The following is a 20,472-nucleotide window of genomic DNA, read 5'->3' on the forward strand; positions in this document are numbered from 1 at the left end:
ATTTGAATCCTATTTTTTTACAACTTATAGCAGTTGTGCTACTTATTTGTATCATGCCAACAAAAATATTCCTGCATCACTGGTCTGCCTGTCATTTGAAGTGATATGCCTGAGGTCTTTTGTCACAAAAGCTAGTTCATCGTGACGTGCCTTAAGAACTCATATGCCCTTCAAGACCAGCATGGTGGATACCAGAAGATCATATAGCCATTGCTGATGTTTCCACAACATAGCTACTTAAAAATGCCAAACTAACACAACAACTGTACATAGTAATGCACTCAGTCTCAGTTGTGCCAGCTATAATGCAATCAATGGATTCGGATGATGTTCAGAAGCTCTCATTTTAAGGCATCATCTAATCCCCTTAAATTTGTTACAGTCTTATTACATACCCCAATCCAGCATTTTTCATAATAATAATAAACAATGGATCAAAAATAATGTAATTGTTTTTAAATATAACAATTCAATTATGCATTCTATTCTAAAACAAGTCCAGCACAAAGCACAAGAGTTATATACAATAACTCACCCAGCATCTGAGCCATTACCACAAAGCAGTGCATCTTTGGCTCCTTTCAAGAAATAGTAATGTTCTGTTAATTAAATGGTAAACAAAGTTATTTTGTATTTTCCTGAAAATGGATCCTATATATTACATTAACAATCTAGCCTAATAAGTCAATGCTGGCATTACTATAACTAGTGCTATTTTCATTTCGTATTTCCATAACAACTTAAATGTTGTAAAACGTTTTTTTTCCCACTCTTTAGGTATGGTTTCAAGTAACAAGAAAAAACAGAATCTTAGTCTTATAATAGTAACAATAAAAACATAAAGATCAATACAATCAAGGTAGGTTGGAATAAAGATTAACTGGGACATGAAACTAGGAAACCAAAAGTATCAGTCAACACATCTGCAAATAGAGCTGGCAGGCACAGGGTAGAGTACTGTTTAATGCTAAGTAATTTGTGCACATATATACCTAGCAAAATATAATTTTCATCTTTAGTTTAATAAGTTAAATTAATACAATCCATTGTATCTGTATTCTACCATACTTATGCAGTAGTGAATTTTAAAAAATCTGCAAGATTTGATGTTAACTGGGGCAGGATAAAAGCAGCACAGGATACTTATTATTGCCATTACAAATGAGATACTTGAATGGGTGAATACCAATATTTCAAATCTTCAATTTAATTTTAGTTCATTTCAGTTCAAAGTAGAAACAAAATGAAAATGATGTAACATGTATGGTAAACTGTAATAATGAAAGTGTGTGTCTTAAAGAACATGGCACAGTACATTAAAAGTAGTCATGCACAACTCGCCTGATAACTCAGCAAGTTTATCAAGTGAGTAGCTGAACCATATAGATCAGGAAGATTCCAGGTTCAATCTTCAGCTTGTAATGAGTTAGCTAGTCTCAGCCAGGGTGCCCTGGTTTAGTGTGGGGTAAATTGGGCAGAGCTCCCACTCTTACTATCCAGTAATCTCTGCTGGAAATACACGTATAGATGTTGGCTGCAGACAGATTAGGCTTGGCTGTGATGCTCCCACAACCTGCCAGCATTTAGGGCTCACATGTGAAAAATGGCCACTTGGGCTAATGATTGGAAGGTGGATGGCATCTGTGGAACTGAATCCCAGTAAGGAGTCAATGCCTTCAGGAAAGGAGGGGAGAAAAATATACAGAGAAAATAGGTAAGTAAATAAAAAATAATCACACAGATCTTCAAGTTCAAACAGCAGCAAAAAGGGCAATAAGGAGAGTTATACTCTTCTCTTAGTTTGCGGTCTCTGAATTGTAAAATGTACTTGACTGAACAATATAGATATCATTAATACAAGCTGTGACTCAGTAAAGTGATGGTGCTTGGGGAGCAGCAACTCCTAAATAGAATTGAGCCTTTATTTATAAAACAGAACTAGAGACAAGCTGATCTCATGGACCTCGGTGGCTGAATCATTTGGCAGACTACTATTCACCCCTGGGAGCTGGGTTCAGATTTACCTCAAACTACAGGGTCTTCTGTCTCAGGTGGTTGGAAAGAACCTAAATGAAATGTGCTTATAACATACTGCATACAGCTGGTTCTAATAAGATGGCATTCCTGCTGTAGAACCTGAAATGTTAGTGTACCAGATGATTTCTCAAAAGTATGACATTTTTTCTGAAATCTGCCCAACCCAAAAATGAGGGGCCATTTAAAAAAAATATTTTTTTCTTCACAAATTTTCTCTCCTCTCCTCCTCCCATGAAGATTTTGATCCCTTATATAGATTATGGTTCCATTGGCTCGCTGATGCTTTACCCATGTGGCAATTACTCATGTATGACTATTCAACCACAAGGTGGCATCAGACTTAAGCATGACTTGATCTTCATCCAACATGCACATGCACAGGGGTCAATGGAGGCTATCAATCCGGGCAGGTACATCTACTATTTTTCCTTGCAAAGCCCAGGAACACTGAGATGACCATTATGGCTCATTTTATCAGTGGATATAGTCATTGAGCCACTGGGTGGGGGGCCCATGAAAGGTAATGTTTATTCAGCTCTTGGAGAATATTCAAGCTGAATAAAGCATCACAGATTTATTTTTGCCTGTATTCTCTAATCATTTTTATTGTGCTCATACTGTACATTGGGAAATAATATTTTCCACTAAAATCTTGATTTATTTTTGACTTAAAAGCTAAGAACAAATATAGAGCTGATGCATGACTGAATCACGTCCAGATAAATTAGCTAATGTGAACATTAAGTGCTTACTTTCTTCCAGGATGTAGTCCTCAAAGTTGACTATGTTCTCTGTGTTATTCGCCATGGTGTCATTCAGGTCAAATGAACTGTTACTTGCATTAAAATAGAAGTCAGCTGGTGGCCACCGAATACATTTATGTTTTAAGTTTCCCATGAACAGCTGCAGCCCTATTAGTGCAAATACGCTCAAACAAAAAACAGTCAGAATCATTACATCGGCCAGCTTCTTCACTGACTGGATCAGGGCACCCACGATGGTCTTGAGACCTGCAAGAAACATTCGGGTCTTCTGTGATTTTTGATAATAAGCATACTCATTAGATCAAGCAAGAAATCATCAGTTCTTCCTGTATTGTATTAGTGAATCTCATGCAAAAGATAAATTGCCAGAATTAACTTACATTTAAATAAGAGTTTGCTGAAATTAGCAGCTAAATGTAATGAATGACCTGATATATTGGAATAACAAATGGAAAGCTGCAGCTTTTGTATAGTTGAATGAAACTTCATGGACACTGATCCAATTAGTGAATGGGAAAGAATGTAGCTGTACACATTCTTAGTGAGGTGGTTGTTTCTACGGAGCAACCCAATTTTTATTTTGTGCTTTGTATTTCATGAACCCATTCACATGAACTGAAATAACATTTTTCTGCAGACTCTGAAGTTATAATTATAGTGAACATTGGAGCCAAGCGAAAGACCCTTTGTGATGGTCTATGACTCTCCAAACCTAAAATTTGTGACACAACTTTTTAGGACACACCTTAATTTTTATATGTGCTGAACTTTGTATATACTTCTTAGTTTTTTTGATTTACTTTGGCTAATTAGATTATAGTACCACAGGCCAAAATAATCAGAAGATTTAAAGCATTACAGTAGTACAGGCCAATCATGGGCAATAGTCTAAGACTCCAAACATTACAGCACTATAAGTTCAACATGGGGAAGAGTCAGAAAATCTAAGCACTATAGCTCCATGGGCTAAACATAAACAACAGTCAAAGACTGAGTGTATAACATCATTACAGGTGAAATATAATTGTAAACAATTTTACAACACCAAGTTATAGTCCAGCAATTTTATTTTAAATTCACAAGCTTTCGGAGATTTTCTCCTTCCTCAGGCAATTTTCTCCTTCCTCAGGTGAAATATAAGGAATAGCTTTATTGCAACATTCAACAGTGACCAATCTAAATTACATCTGTCTCATGCCATTGTCATAAACATAAGGACCATCTCCAAATACATACTCATAACAAGGAAATATTATAAAAGTTTTAATGGTTTGAAGCACAAAGGATGCCTTAAATTGATGATGTTTTCATGCATTCATCATGCTGATGTGCAGTATTTTGTTTTCTCATCTCTATGTTTGCATATTATTCAGCAATCATTTTTTTTCAAAGCCTTCATTTTGAGCTTGTATTGTTTATGCATGACATCTGATTTATAGAAAAAGTGCATAATTTCAACAAAGAATATTTGCAGAATGCATTGAGTAATTTGCAGAATAGGGATGGGAAAACTAGACATCACAGGGTGCAAACCACTCATGCTCGATATTGCAGTGTCTCATAGAATCATAGAAATTTATGGCACAGAAGGAGGCCATTCGGCCCATCATGTCTGTGCCGGCTGAAAAAGAGCTATCCAGCCTAATCCCACTTTCCAGCTCTTGGTCCGTAGCCTTACTTGGTTATGGCACCTCAGGTGCACATCCATGTACCCTTTAAGCGTGTTGAGGGTTTCTGCCTCTACCACCCTTTCAGGCAGTGAGTTCCAGACCCCCACCACCCTACGAGTGAAAAATTTCTCCTCAGCTCCCCTCTAATCCTTATACCAATCACTTTAAATCTATACCATCTGGTTATTGACCTCTCTGCTAAGCGAAATAGGTCTTTTCTATCCACTCTATCGAGGTCCCTCATAATTTTATATAACTCAATTAAATCTCCCCTCAGCCTCCTCTGTTCCAAAGAAAACAACCCCAGCCTATCCAATCTTTCCTCAGAGCTAAAATTCTTCAGTCCTAGCAACATCCTTGTAAATCTCCACTGTACCCTCTTTGTGCAATCACATCTTTCCTGTAATGTGTTGACAAGAAATATATGCAGTACTCTAGCTGTGGCCTAACTAGTGTTTTATACAGTTCTGGCATAACCTCCCTGCTCTTATATTCTATGCCTCAGCTAATAAAGGAAAGTATCCCGTATGCCTTCTTAACCACCTTGGGGGTCAATTTTCGGATGGCCGAGCAGGTGCGTTCATGGAGGGGGGGCTCCTAAAATTGGGGAATCCCAGAGCGGGTCCAGAGCCTGGCTCCAACCCGCCCACGTCGGGGCTCCCCAATGACGTGAATCGGTGCAAGCGCAGCCCCCGCATGCGGGACTCCCACCGGCAATCAAAGACGGCGGGATCCCAATTAAGATCATTATCTGGGTACTTGAGGTCGTTTACAGATTTCATTAGTTGGAGATTTTAGGAGGATTCGGATTTTGGACTACCCAGAGCGTGTTTCCCATGCTGGGGGAAACAGTCCCTGTTTAAACAGACGTGTTGCAGCCAGCAGCCAGCGGTAGTTGCAAAGATCCATTAAACAGGTGAGGGGTAAACCCTCATTCATTGCAGCAGGGCACTCTGTCACCTCAGACAAAGTTTTGCCTGCCACACCGTTGTCTCCACACTCCAAATTATTAAATCATACCCTAAACTCTGCTGTGCAAACACATTTACCCACTTTTTGGACCTCCTCACACTCACACCATCAGGATGGGTGGTGGGGGGGGGTTCCATTGCTACATTCATCACTCCATTCGAGAACGAGCAACATCACCAGCCTCGCATGCCATCCACCTCCGCCATGTGGAGCTGCACAACACAGTGCTGCGCAACAGACACCCGCACAAAGTAGTCGTGCAACTACACATACACCCACTGTAGGGTGACCCAATGGATGGCATCAAGGGAGTTCATGGAGAACCTCATGAAAGCATAATCTCGCTAAAAAAAGTCATAATGAGCATAAAACCGGATGGACCACCCGGCATCGGATCACTAGGCACCGGACACGACAATGGCAAACCATGCCCAGTTGACCCTGCAAAGTCCTCCTCACTAACATCTGGGGACTTGTGCCAAAATTGGGAGTGCTGTCCCACAGACTAGTCAAGCAATAGCCTGACATAGCCATACTCACAGAATCATAACTTTCAGCCAATGTCGCAGACTCTTCCATCACCATCCCTGGGTATGTCCTGTCCCACCGGCAGGACAGAGCGACCAGAGGTGGCGGTACGGTGATATACAGTCAGGAGGGAGTGGCCCTGGGAATCCTCAACATTGACTCTGGATCCCATGAAATCTCACGGCATCAGGTCAAACATGGGCAAGGAAACCTCCTGCTGATTACTACCTACCGCCCTCCCTCAGGTGATGAATCAGTCCTCCTCTTGAACACCACTTGGAGGAAGCACTGAGGGTAGCAAGGGCACAGAATGTACTCTGGGTGGGGGACTTCAGTGTCCATCACCAAAAGTGGCTCGGTAGTACCACTACTGACCGAGCTGGCTGAGTCCTGAAGGACACAGCTGCCAGACTGGGCCTGCAGCAGTTAGTGAGCGAACCAACACGAGGGAAAAACTTACTTGACCTCTTCCTCACCAATCTACCTGTCGCAGATGCATCTGTCCATGACAGTATTGGTAAGAGTGACAGAGCTATCAAGCGGCACTTACTCACCAATAACCTGCCCACCGATGGTCAGTTTGGGTTCCGTCAGGAACACTCGGCTCCAGACCTCATTACAGCCTTGGTCCAAACATGGACAAAAGAACTGAATTCCAGAGGTGAGGTGAGAGTGACAGCCCTTGACATCAAGGCAGCATTTGACCGAGTGTGGCACCAAGGAGCCCTCGTAAAATTGAAGTTAATGAGAATCAGGGGGAAAACTCTCCAGTGGCTGGAGTCATACCTAGCACAAAGGAAGATGGTAGTGGTTGTTGGAGGCCAATCTTCTCAGCCCCAGGACATTGCTTCAGGAGTTCCTCAGGGCAGTGTCCTAGGCCCAACCATCTTCAGCTGCTTCATCAATGACCTTCCCTCCATCATAAGGTCAGAAATGGGGATGTTCGCTGATGATTGCACAGTGTTCACTTCCATTCGCAACCCCTCAAATATTGAAGCAGTCCAAGCCCGCATGCAGCAAGACCTGGAAAACATCCAGGCTTGGGCTCATAAGTGGCAAGTAACAATCGCGCCAGACAAGTGCCTGGCAATGACCATCTCCAACAAAAGAGAGTCTAACCACCTCCCCTTGACATTCAACGGCATTACCATCGCCGAATCCCCCACCATCAACATCCTGGGGGATACCACTGACCAGAAACTTAACTGGACCAGCCATATAAATACTGTGGCTACAAGAGCAGGTCAGAGGCTGGGTATTCTGCGGCGAGTGACTCACCTCCTGACTCCCCAAAGCCTTTCTACCATCTACAAGGCACAAGTCATGAGTGTGATGGAATACTCTCCACTTGCCTGGATGAGTGCAGCTCCAACAACACTCAAGAAGCTCAACACCATCCAGGACAAAGCAGCCTGCTTGATTGGCACCCCATCCACCACCCGAAACATTCACTCCCTTCACCACCGGGGCACAGTGGCTGCAGTGTGTACCATCCACAGGATGCACTGCAGCAACTCGTCAAAGCTTCTTTGACAGCACCTCCCGAACCAGCGACCTCTACCACCTAGAAGGACAAGAGCAGCAGGTACATGGGAACAACACCACCTGCACATTCCCATCCAAGTCACACACCATCCCGACTTGGAAATATATCGCCGTTCCTTCATCGTCGCTGGGTCAAAATCCTGGAACTCCCTTCCTAACAGCACTGTGGGAGAACCTTCATCACATGGACTGCAGCGGTTCAAGAAGGCGGCTCACCACTGCCTTCTCAAGGGCAATTAGGTTTGGGCAATAAATGCTGGCCTCGCCAGCGACGCCCACATCCCATGAATGAAGAAAAAAAAGGGCATTATTGCACAAGCCAGTCAAGAATGGCCAAGACGTGGCAGTAGTGGTGACAATATAATATTTAATGTGAGTTGATCAGAAATCAAATATATGTAAAAACCATGACAAACCCTCAAACATCCTTGTGCATCCCCTTCATGCACATGACATGTTTGCCTTATGCTTCCTACTACACATATGTGATGCATGCCCTGTGGCTGCAGCACAGGTTGTGGCAGCTTGGGTGAGGCTGACCGTGATACAGATGCATCAGAGGGTGAGTATGAGATAGAGCCATGAGATTGTATGAGGATTGGGTTGAGTGGTAGTGGTGGGATGAGTACTGGGGAGGTGAGTAAGTGCAGGTAAGATGAGGATGAGTTTAGAGTGGGTGTGAGGAGTGATGTGACAGAGTAGTGTTGGCAGTGCAGAAGGAGTTGTGGGGTGGGGGCGGGGGCGGTGATGTGGCAGACGGAGTGTAGGGGAATGAGTAAGTGTACTCACTTCGGCTGACCTACTTAGGTGATTGAAGCGCCTCCTGCACTGTATGCAGGTGCGTGATATGTTGGTTGTGCTGGTGACCTCCTTTGCCACCTCGAGCCAGGCCTTCGTGGTAGCAGAGGCAGGCCACTTCCTATCGTCCGCCAGGGAGAAGATCTCTGTCCTCCCCCTCCTCCTCACCCCATCCAGTAGGACCTGGAGTGAGGCATCATTAAACCTGGGAGCAGCCTTCCCCCGGGCTGCTCCATGCTGTAATTTTGGCTCCTTTCTGCAGCATCAGTCAGTGGAGGTCTGCTCCTTTAAATAGGACTCCTCCAGCTGACAGCCTATGATGCGGGTGCGCAGTCCGCCTGCTGCACAGCTTTCCAACGTGAAACCTGGAAGCCAAGGTAAGTGGCTTCAATTTACTTACGATCACGTGGGGAACCCACTGATTTTACTGGACGGGTAACCCACGGGCTCAGTCGAATCCCCGCTGGCAACCCGCCTCCCTCCTAATATCGGGCCCCTTATCTACCTGTCCTGTTACCTTCAGGGATCTGTGGACATGCACTCCAAGGTCCCTCTACACTTCTCAATATCCTCCCTTTTATTGTGTATTTCCTTGCCTTGTTTGCCCTGCCCAAATGCATTACCTCACAATTCTACGGACTGAATTCCATTTGCCACTTTTCTGCCCACCTGACTAGTCCATTGACATCTTCCTGCAGACTGCAGTTTCCTTCCTCACTATCAACCACACGGCCAAATTTTGTCTCAAAAGCAAGGAATCCTATAATTTAAAATGTTTTCTCCTGTTTTTGTGCAAAAAGCAAAGCAACCAGATTCACATAAAAGCAGATGTTTCTAAAAATGCTTTTCATTTTTAGAAGGAATCTTACAACACCAGGTTATAGTCCAACAGTTTTATTTGAAAATCACAAGCTTTCGGAAGCTTTCTCCTTCGTCAGGTGAAGTGTGGGATTCCTTGAAGGTTACCGCATTTATAGTCAGAGAACAATACCTGGTGATTACAGATAATCTTTCCAACTGCCCGTTGTCAAGGCAATCAAAGTGTTCAGACAGAGAGATGTTACATACAGGACCACCAAATATACAAACGGCCAGAACAAAAGACAGAGAGAGAGAGAGAGAGAGAAACATCCGAAAGGAAGAGAAAGACAGGGAATGATCCGTTGTATTAAAAACAGATCACTTTTTTTCACTGGTGGGGTTACGTGTAGTGTGACATGAACCCAAGATCCCGGTTGAGGCCGTCCTCATGGGTGCGGAACTTGGCTATCAATTTCTGCTCGACGATTTTGCTTTGTCGTGTGTCTCGAAGGCCGCCTTGGAGAACGCTTACCCGAAGATCGGTGGCTGAATGTCCTTGACTGCTGAAGTGTTCCCCGACTGGGAGGGAACCCTCCTGTCTGGCGATTGTTGAGCGGTGTCCATTCATCCGTTGTCGTAGTGTCTGCATGGTCTCGCCAATGTACCATGCTCTGGGGCATCCTTTCCTGCAACGTATGAGGTCGACAACGTTGGCCGAGTCACAGGAGTATGAACCATGTACCTGGTGGGTGGTGTCCTCTCGTGTGATGGTGGTATCTGTGTCGATGATCTGGCATGTCTTGCAGAGTTTGCCGTGGCAGGGTTGTGTGGTGTCGTGGACGCTGTTCTCCTGAAAGCTGGGTAATTTGCTGCGAACGATGGACTGTTTGAGGTTGGGTGGCTGTTTGAAGGCGAGTAGTGGAGGTGTGGGGATGGCCTTAGCGAGGTGTCCGTCGTCATCGATGACATGTTGAAGGCTGCGGAGAACATAGCATAGTTTCTCCGCTCCGGGGAAGTACTGGACGATGAAGGGTACCCTGTTGGTTGTGTCTTCTGAGGAGGTCTATGCGATTTTTCGCTGTGGCCCGTCGGAACTGTCGATCGACGAGTCGAGCGTCATATCCCATTCTTACGAGGGAGTCTTTCAGCATCTGTAGGTGTCCATCGCGTTCCTCCTATTCTGAGCAGATCCTGTGTATTCGCAGGGCCTGTCCATTGGGGATGGCCTCTTTGACGTGCTTAGGGTGGAAGCTGGAAAAGTGGAGCATCGTGAGGTTGTCCGTGGGCTTGAGGTAGAGTGAGGTGCTGAGGTGCCCGTCTTTGATGGAGATTCGTGTGTCCAAGAAAGAAACCGATTCTGAGGAGTAGTCCATGGTGAGCTTGATGGTGAGATGGAACTTGTTGATGTTATCGTGCAGTCTATTCAGTGATTCTTCGCCGTGGGTCCATTGGAAGAAAATGTCATCGATGTATCTGGTGTATAGCGTTGGTTGGAGGTCCTGTGCAGTGAAGAAGTCGTGCTCGAACTTGTGCATGAAAATGTTGGCGTATTGGGGTGCGAATTTGGTCCCCATGGCTGTTCCGTGTGTTTGGGTAAAGAACTGGTTATCGAAGGTGAAGACATTGTGATCCAGGATGAAGCAAATGAGTTGTAGGATGGCGTCTGGAGATTGGCTGTTGTTGGTGTTGAGTACTGAGGCTGTTGCAGCGATGCTGTCATCGTGGGGGATACTGGTGTAGAGTGCCGAGACGTCCATCGTGGTGAGAAGTGTTCCTGGTTCAACTGGTCCGTGGGTGCTGAGTTTTTGTAGGAAGTCTGTAGTGTCGCGACAGAAGCTGGGGGTTCCTTGTACGATGGGTTTCAGGATGCCCTCGACGTATCCAGAGAGGTTCTCACACAGGGTTCCGTTGCCTGATACGATAGGACGTCCAGGTGTGTTGGCTTTGTGTATCTTTGGGAGGCAGTAGAAGTCTCCCACGCGGGGAGTACATGGGATGAGAGCGCGCAGGATGCTTTGAAGGTCTGGATCGAAGGTCTTGATCAGTTTGTTGAGCTGGTGGGTGTGTTCTTTGGTCGGATCTGCGGGTAACCGTCTGTAGTGTTCCTGGTTGTCCAGTTGTCGGTATGCTTCTTTGACAATGGCTCCTCCTTTGTCCGCTGGTTTGATGACGATGTTGCGGTTGGTCTTGAGAGCGTCAATGACGTTGCGTTGTGCTCGGGTGACATTCTGGACTGTCTTGTGTGTGCGGCTGATGAATCTGGCATTGACGCATCTCCTGACAGCTTGAACCTTCAAGGAATCCCACACTTCACCTGATGAAGGAGAAAGCCTCCGAAAGCTTGTGATTTTCAAATAAAATTGTTGGACTATAACCTGGTGTTGTAAGATTCCTTACATTTGTCAACCCCAGTCCATCACCGGCATCTCCACATCATGGCATTTCATTTTTATATGCAAGAAAAAAGATCAGCCTCAGTGTTTAACCTAGCTGTCCCTTGGGATGATTGAAATTGTTTTCAAAGCTCGGAGAACTCTGAATGTTCTCAACGCTGAGACATTGCCCACGTCCACAAACATTGTCAAATATCTGTAATGGGGAGGTCACACACAAACACAATGACAGGACACAAAGACACAGTTGGAGGTACTTGGGGCCTGCTAGCACCTTTCACCAATCACTTCTTACCTGGTATTACAGAAATAGTTTTCAAAGCTCTTAATACTCTGAAAGTTCGAAGAGCTGAAACATTGCCTAGGTCTACAAATTCTGTTACATACCTGTAGAATTAAATCACAGTTATTTCAGCTTTCAAAGAATTTTAATATAATTACAATGCTTGGTCTTTCACTTTAGTGATAGTGATTGTATTTTTATTTTGCCAATTTTCCTCCTTAGCCTGTCTCTCCTGGAGATAGTAGCTCATGTTAGGGTACAGTTCCACGGGTGCTGGCAACCCTCTGGAACCCAAACCAAATTGCTAGTCTTCATGTGTAAACCTAGACATCGAAATGTGGAGGCACCGTCGTGCCTGATATGGACCTCATCCAACATGCAATTGTTTTTGCCTCCGTAGCCCAAGGACAATAGAGCCAATTACAGTATTTCACTGTTACCCCAGGTGAAATCAGTTAAATTAACAGCAACTGGGGATCAAAGCTGGGGCTTTCCTGGTCTCTATGGCTCAATTTTGCACCATGTTGTGCATTTACCCACTGAGTCATCAAGAGGTGATGTTTGAATTATAAATAAATCAAAAATGTACTTCTCAAACAATTGGTCTGAATTTTTCTTGACCAAGCAGCACCTTCGATGGAGATGTTACTGCTGTTGATCACGAATAAATCAACTCATTGTACATCACTGTCTTTTGAATTTTTCATTCTACAGTTATGCCTGCAAGGGATGGCCCCAAAGGAAAACAGCATAGAGTATATTTGACTTTTTTTTTTAAGTACTTACGCCATAACAATGACACTGAAATCCAGCCAGTTCCACGGATCTCGGAGAAAAGTGAAATTTTCTAAACAGAAGCCCCTTGCAAGAATTTTTACAAGCGATTCAAATGTGTAAATACCAGTGAAGGTGTACCTAATGGAATTATAACAAAGAAAAAGCTGTTCAGTCATTTTCATTGGCAAATATCAATAAACAGGAAAATGGCGACTTCCATAAATTTCACTCTAAAAAAACTGTGATCTTTATTATTGATTCCTGATATAAGAATGTACTTTGGTTCCATTACATTAAATATAATGGAATTCTGGAACTACATTCTTTTCTCATTTGCAGGTTAATTTCAGAGACTTATGTCCCAATCAAATTTAAGTGAGCCGGAAGGACTTTCAGAATATTTTAACGCAATTCCTTTCCATGTAAAATAAACTTGTTTACTAAATGAAAAAAATTATTATAGGAAAGAGTTCTAGAATGTATTCGGGACAGTTTTCTAGAACAATATGTTTTAGAACTGAAAAGTGAACAGGCCAGACTAGAATTAGTGATGAATAACGAACCAGAATGAATTAACAATCTGACGGTAAGGGAACATCTTGCAAATAGTGACCATAATATGACTGAATTTGATATTTGGTTTGAGAGGGAATATGGAGAGTTACAAACCGACGTTTTAAATTTGAGTAAGACAAATTTCAATGGGATGAGAAATAAATTGACCACAACAAACTGGGCTGAGTTTTTGAGGAGGTCACTTACATGTTGGATAAGGGAGAGTCTATGGATATTGACCATATGGACTTCCGGAAGGCATTTACTAAGATTCCGCAAAAGAGATTATCAAAAATGAAAGTGCGTGGAATTGGAGGTAACCTATTAAAATCTATTTTCCATATTAAACAAGGAATTAATTTTGCATAAGCTTTTTATAAGGCAAAACATGGTTTCTGTATTCTTTATGTTATGAAAACTCTATTGTTTTAAAATTAACTATATTGTAAATTCAATAATACACAAAATGTGATGACTTACTCTACATTCTTCGCCCATTCTGGAGGATTACTCCTGGTCATAAACACACAATTGGTCATAATAGTGCACATGATAAGCATGCTGAACAATGTAAGATTTAGTCAAGGAAAGCACATATAATAAAATTCATAAAACAAAGTACTTTGAATTTCAGTCACATTTATAATAAAGTCTGGAAGAATAAGAATCTTAGAGATATGGCTCCTTTTTTGGATTTGACATATTTTAGAGCTATTAAAATATAACCATAAGTGTTTCTACGAATAAATCCTAGCATTCGCAAAAAATTCTTTCCTTGCTAACAATCCCACTAGCCTTCTCTTCAATCTGGTGCAACAGGAAGCTCCCAAGCCCACTTGCCACAAACTGAATCAGAACCTGGGATTAGAAGGACATCATAAGAGTAGGCAGCACCTTTTAAGAGCGATTTACCCAAATGGACATGTTCTGATAATAGACAGCAGGATGAGAACCCTTTTCTGGAGGCTGAAAGAGCAAGCAACACAGTTATGCTAGGCTGACATAAGAGGAAAGGTAGGAGTAAAACCCCACCCAACAAAGATTCAAAAGAATAGTGATTTAACCTATTGGCACTCCTTGACAAGTAGGGCACTTCTGCCCAGATAGCCCCCTTGAAAACCAACAGAACAGTTTGATCCTGAAACATGTAACATTACTATACTAATATGCTAACAGACTATTGGGCTGGATAATCTTCCGCAATTTTGGGTGGGATAGCAGTGGAGAAAAAAGAAGCATACTACCACCTCACTGCCCGACTGCATTTCCTTCCCCTAACCCCTGCTGGCTACTCCTTCCTTACCCAGAGCATTGAAATAGCGGCAGGGGCAGCGTTCAGGTCCCCGGCATGGATTCTGTGTCCTTTATAAGAACATAAGAAATAGGAGCAGGAGTAGGCCATACAGCCCCTCGAGCCTGCTCCACCATAAAATCAGATCATGGCTGATCTTCGACCTCAACTCTACTTTCCTGCCCGATCCCCATATCCCTTGATTTCCGTAGAGTCCGAAAATCTATCTATCTCAGCCTTGAATATACTCAATGACTCAGTATCCACAGCTCTCTGGGGTAGAGAATTTCAAAGATTCACAACCCTCTGAGTGAAGAAATTCCTCCTCATCTCAGTCTTAAATGGTCGACCCCTTATCTTGCGACAATGCCCCCTAGTTCTAGACACTCCAGTCGGGGAAATAACCTCTCAGCTTCTACCCTGTCAAGCCCCCTCAGAATCTTATATGTTTCATTGAAATCACCTCTCATTCTTCTAAACTCCAGAGAGTATAGGCCCATTCTACTCAACCTCTCCTCATGGGACAATCCTCTCATCCCAGGAAATAATCTAGTGAACCTTCGTTGCACCAATTGTATAATTGTAGTAAGCCTTCCTTACTCTCGTACCCTAACCCCCTTGCAATAAAGGCCAACATGCCATTTGCTTTCCTAATTGCTGCTGCACCTGCATGCTAAATTTTGTGTTTCTTGTACGAGGACATCCAAATCTCTCTGAACACCAACATTTAATAGTTTCTCACCATTTAAAAAATATTCTGTTTTTCTATTCATCCTACCAAAGTGAATAACCTCGCATTTCCCCACATTATACTCCATCTGCCACCTTCTTGACCACTCACTTAACCTGTCTATATCCCTTTGCAGACTCTTTGTGTCCTCCTCACAGCTTACTTTCCCACCTAGCTTTGTGCTGTCAGCAAACTTGGATACTTTACACTCGGTCCCTTCATCTAAGTCGTTAATATAGACTGTAAATAGCTGAGGCCCAAGCACCGATCCTTGAGGCACCCCACTAGTTACAGCCTGCCAACCTGAAAATGACCCGTTTATCCATACTCTCTGTTTTCAAACATGATTTCCCTTTCATAAAACCATGTTGACTCTGCCTAATCATGTTATGATTTTCTAAGTGCTCTGTTACCACTTCCTTAATAATGGATTCCAGCATTTTCCCGCCGACTAATGTCAGGCTAACTAGCCTGTAGTTCCCTGTTTTCTCTCTCCCTCCTTTCTTGAGTACTCTCATGAAAACTCTGTCTTGTTTTAAAATTAACGATATTGTAAATTCAACAATACACAAAATACTATGCACTTACTCTACATACTTATCGACTCTGGAGGATTACTTATGGTCATAAACATGCAACACAGGTCATAATAATGCATATGATCTTCACTCAGAGGGTGGTGAACCTGTGGAATTCTCTACCACAGAAGGCTGTGGAGGCCAAGTCACTGAATATATTTAAGATGGAGCTAGATAGATTTCTAGACACAAAAGGCATCAAGGGATATGGGGAGAGAGCGGGAATATGGTATTGAGATAGAGGATCAGCCATGATCATATTGAATGGCGGAGCAGGCTCGAAGGGCCAAAAGGCCTACTCCTGCTCCTATTTTCTGTTTCTATGATAATCATCTGCCTGTATTGCTATTTCCTGGAGAACCATGTGGAAGGTGGTGGTAGGCCCCTGGAAGCAGTAGTAATAGTCCTTAAATCCCTCATCAAGGCAGAAGGCCATGTAGCGGCCTCCTTTTGCTCCATTCTAACTCCCACTTATTTTGCTTTATAGGTCTCCATGTCTGCCAAAGCTTACAAGATTGATTTTTGGGACATTTCTATCCCTTTAACTGTCTGGCCACCTCTTCTGGAGCTGCAGTGGCAGCCCCACTACAGTATCACTGAGATTTTGCAGTCGGGCAATGGCAGGGTCCCCCTTGACAGCGAACCATACTGAATGACTGCTGGAGCATTGCTGTTGGGAGGAGACTCCTGTACGTTGTTATCAATGTGTGCTCCCACAAATGCCAGATAAGGAAAATGTACAGCTGCATAATATGAAAACCAATTTAAAGTTCAGAAAAAAAAAAGATATTTTCTCGGATCACACTTCTTTCTGATAAATTTCTGATTATTTTTGTTTATGAATTTGAAAAAGGAAAATCTGGTAAGTATAGCTATCTGGAATTACTGGATTATTAAAAACAGTACACAATTTAGTGCAATTTCTATGCAGGCTGACCACGTGTGAATTTTAACAGTTTTGACACATTCCATGTGTTAAGTGAAATGGGATTCTGTAGCTCTTTAACACATGCACTTTTTAGGTTATTAAAAATATACCACATAAAGGATATGAATGTACCAAAATCTTAATAGCTACTTTCCTTAAAGGATTGAAAGGACTTAAAATGTACAAGGCAGGTGTGGCACTAAATCGGAAGATTGTCTTCCCATTGTTCAATACTATAAAGGTCTGTAAGGAAAAAAATGACAAGTGTGATTATGATGGTAAATTGTATACATAGCCATATTAAGCAATGAACACATTTTAGAGATTTTCTTGCACAAACCCACTGAACATTACCTGCACTAATTTGCAGTATTCCTCTGTAAAACGCTAACTCGTTCAAGAAAATGTTGTGTCCAAATATTTCAGGATTACAAAGGCAATTCATTTTAAATTTAGACTAAACAAATAATAACAGATACCCTATACTCCTCTCCCTAGTCACCGACTCCATTCCTCTTCCAGGCCACTGTCTGAAACTGAACCTTGCAACCTTGGCATCCTATTTGACCCTGATATGAGTTTCCAACCCCTATCCACTCCATCACCAAGAACACCTATTTCCACCTCCGTAACATCGCCCATCTACGCCACTGCATCAGCTCATCTGCTGCTGAAACCCTCATCCTTGCCCTTATTACCTCAAGACTCGATTATTCCATTGCTCTCCTGGCCAGCCTCCCACCTTGCACCCTCCATAAACTTGAGCTCATCCATAACTCTGCTGCCCATATCCTAATTCACACTAAGTCCTGTTCACCCATCACCCCTGTGCTCGCTGACCTAAGTTGGCTCCCGGTCCGGCAACACCTTGACTTTAAAATTCTCATGCTTGTTTTCAAATTCCTCCATAGCCTCATCCCTCCTTATCTCTGTAACCTCCTCCGGCCCTACAACCCTTCGAGATCTCTGTGCTCCTCCAATTCTGGCCTCTTGTGCATCCCCAATTTTCATCGCCCCACCATTGATGGCTGTGCTTTCAGCTGCCTAGGCCCAAAGTTCTGGAATTCCCTCCCTAAACCTTTCCACATCTCTACCTCTCTCTCCTCCTGTAAGGAGCTCCTTAAAAACTACCTCTTTGATCAAGCTTGGCTTACGTGGCTCGGTGTCAAATTTTGTTTGATAACGCTCCTGTGAAGTGCCTTCGGACGTTTTACTACGTTAAAGGCGCGACATAAATGCAAGTTGTTGTTGTTTTACATCTAACATTCAATATGGAAAAGTTATGTAAAAATCAAATTTTGGCAGCATGCATCTGCTACTTGCTCTCCATTCATAATGACTATTTTATCTCTCCCACAGAAGAACTGCTTACCTGCTGAAAATAACTTCCAAATACACCCAAATTATCAAACCATTTTGTTACGCTCAATAATTAGTAGATATGTTTTGACAATTTAGGATTGATTAACTTGATACCATAATGCTCATAGAAAACAGATTTAAAACATGATGTATAGACTGACAGATAGATGGTGGGTGGATGGATCTCTGTAAAATCTTCAACACAACTCACACCTTATAGTGTCCCTTATGTAAAAGAATATCTCAGAATGCTTGACAATGGGTAGAGGAGGAAGTCAAGCAGGAGGTGGGAAAGATTAAGTAGGGAACCTGAGAGCACAATTAAAGAGATTTTTAAGAGACTGTCGAAGGAATGGAGAGAGGTAGAAAAGCAGAGGAATTTTGGGAGAGTTTCAAGAGCAAAGGGGTAATTTTGACTTGGTTGATAGTGCAAAATGGGTACTCGCAAATCGGCAGCCTATTTTACATCTCTCCCGATTTTCATTTCCATTGAAAGTCAGAGAGTAACATAGACAAGGATGAATACTTGAAGGGAAAAAGTTTGCAGGGCTACGGGGGAAGAGCGGGGGAATGGGACTAACTGGATTGCTCCTACAAAGAGCCGGCATGGGCTCGATGGGCTGAATGGCCTCCTTCTGTGCTGTAACCATTCTATGATTCTATGACACGGGGCAGGTTAACAGAGAGAGACTACCGAGAGAAATTGGGAGAGTAACAAGCATAGGAAGAGAGTAACAGGCAGAGAAAAGGGACCAGATATAGAAAAACATTTACAAAAGAATGGCAAGTAAGAGATATGGGGAGGGTATTGGATTCACAGGGCACTTCTTCCAGGGTTCCCCCAAACCTCTTAGTGTTACTTATTATAAGTAGACAGATATTAAGAGAAAAAGACAAATAAAGAAAACAAAAGTTAAATGTACACAACCGTCAGTATTATTACTAAAATGATTCCAGAGTATGTCATTCATTTAAGAACACGATCAAACACTCACTTTCTTTGTTTTATAAAATGGGTCCAGGTCTTCCAATGGCTCAGAAGCCATCCCTGGAGGTGTGTCACCATAAATAAATGGTAGTAATTTGCCGGCTTCCAAGTCACGATTCGGCTTTGGGCCATTTTCATCATTGTCATCATCATCATGGTCCTTGGGTCTCTTGGCTTTTTCCTCTGCAATGCATCTCTCAATAGCTGCAAGAGATTCTCGGGTAAAATAACGGAGGTTGTCTGGTCCTGGCAGTGCAAGCAGTGGCTGCGCCATCTTTTCATCGTGCACCTTGGAGATTAACTTCTAGCCTCTTGCATAAGAAGGTGCTACATTAAAATAAATGTATATACCTGTCATAGAAAAATACTTATTATTTTGAAATACATTTCAAGTTAAACCTATTTACAAAATGCCTACCATTGCGCAGAATAAAGTAACCACCCTGAAAAAAATTGCAAATGAAATGTTTCAGGAAATAATTCTCTCAAATAATACTGGTTTATTGTGATTAATCTTGATTTGCTTTTCACTTGTATTAGATTTGCAATCTTAAAGTTCAATGGTAAATTACTTTTGCTGATTAGAATTAATTACGGTACATTTCCTGCTACTTTCAACAGCATCTACATTGCCTAGAATTCCCTCTGGCAATAGCACACATCCAGACGCAATGGCCTCGATACTAACCCCCTTATGTTGGTCAGGAGAGGGTCGGGGGAGTTAAAATTGAAAAATCAGGAAACGTGAACTCACCAGCCGGTAGCATGACATCCAAGTGTGTCGCCATGGAGACACTTCATTAACATATTTAAATCAGGATCCCACAGTGCAATTTGGAGCCTGATTAGATTTAACAATTGCCATGCAGGTTTCCTAGTGTTCAAAAAACCCGGCAGTGAAAGGGAGGCTGGAGCTGCTGGCTCAAGAGGGTAGTGCCTTTTACAGCACTCCTTGTGGGCCAGGAGGAGCAGGAGCGCTCCCCCCGGCCCCTCAAGAAAGCCTTCGGCCTCCCCTCTGCCAATCACGGCTTCTCTCTTCCTCCTGCCATGATTGCCTTCCCCTACCCTCCTCCAGCCCCAGCGGACTCTCGCTCCCTCCATGCTGCGATCGGGGTCTCCCGTCTTCCCCCCTCCCATGATGGCCTCTGTCTCTCCCCACCAAGCCCCGATCTCCGGGGCCTTCCCCCTTCCGTGATGACCTATCTCCCCCTTCCCCCAAGCCCTGATCACCGACTTTCCCCCTCCCGATTGCTGGGGACCGTCCCCAAGAGTCCCCAGCTGTGGCCCCCTGCCACTGGCTTTCCCGCCCAGCAACCGGCCAGCCAGTCAGTTTGGCCAGCTTCTGGGCGGGAAACAGAAGAAAAAAATGATAATGAGGACCTGCCATTAAATTCGGCTGGACCTTCGCATCTCTGGCCTCAACACGTTCACTGGCCGTTTTCGGCCTCCCCCGCACCCTCCCCTCCTCCCTG

At 43.3% G+C, this 20,472-nt stretch overlaps 1 protein-coding gene across 2 annotated transcripts in view; it reads right to left on the bottom strand.

Moving 5' to 3' along the window:
- Window positions 1-19,332, bottom strand: part of scn1laa (sodium channel, voltage-gated, type I-like, alpha) — a 157,989-nt gene extending 138,657 nt beyond the window's left edge. For both annotated transcript variants that reach the window (XM_067987358.1, XM_067987359.1), the window contains exons 1-7: window positions 19,008-19,332; window positions 16,775-16,893; window positions 13,604-13,693; window positions 12,578-12,706; window positions 11,804-11,895; window positions 2,790-3,047; window positions 536-599 (exon numbers count right to left, since the gene is read on the bottom strand). In XM_067987358.1, the coding sequence (XP_067843459.1) occupies window positions 536-599; window positions 2,790-3,047; window positions 11,804-11,895; window positions 12,578-12,706; window positions 13,604-13,693; window positions 16,775-16,893; window positions 19,008-19,274 (1,019 nt within the window). In that variant the 5' untranslated portion in view covers window positions 19,275-19,332. The remainder of the gene's footprint in view (window positions 1-535; window positions 600-2,789; window positions 3,048-11,803; window positions 11,896-12,577; window positions 12,707-13,603; window positions 13,694-16,774; window positions 16,894-19,007) is intronic.
- Between the last annotated feature and the right edge of the window lie 1,140 nt (window positions 19,333-20,472).

The sequence above is a fragment of the Heptranchias perlo genome, chromosome 7 (assembly GCF_035084215.1).
Source record: "Heptranchias perlo isolate sHepPer1 chromosome 7, sHepPer1.hap1, whole genome shotgun sequence".
NCBI lineage: Eukaryota > Metazoa > Chordata > Chondrichthyes > Hexanchiformes > Hexanchidae > Heptranchias > Heptranchias perlo.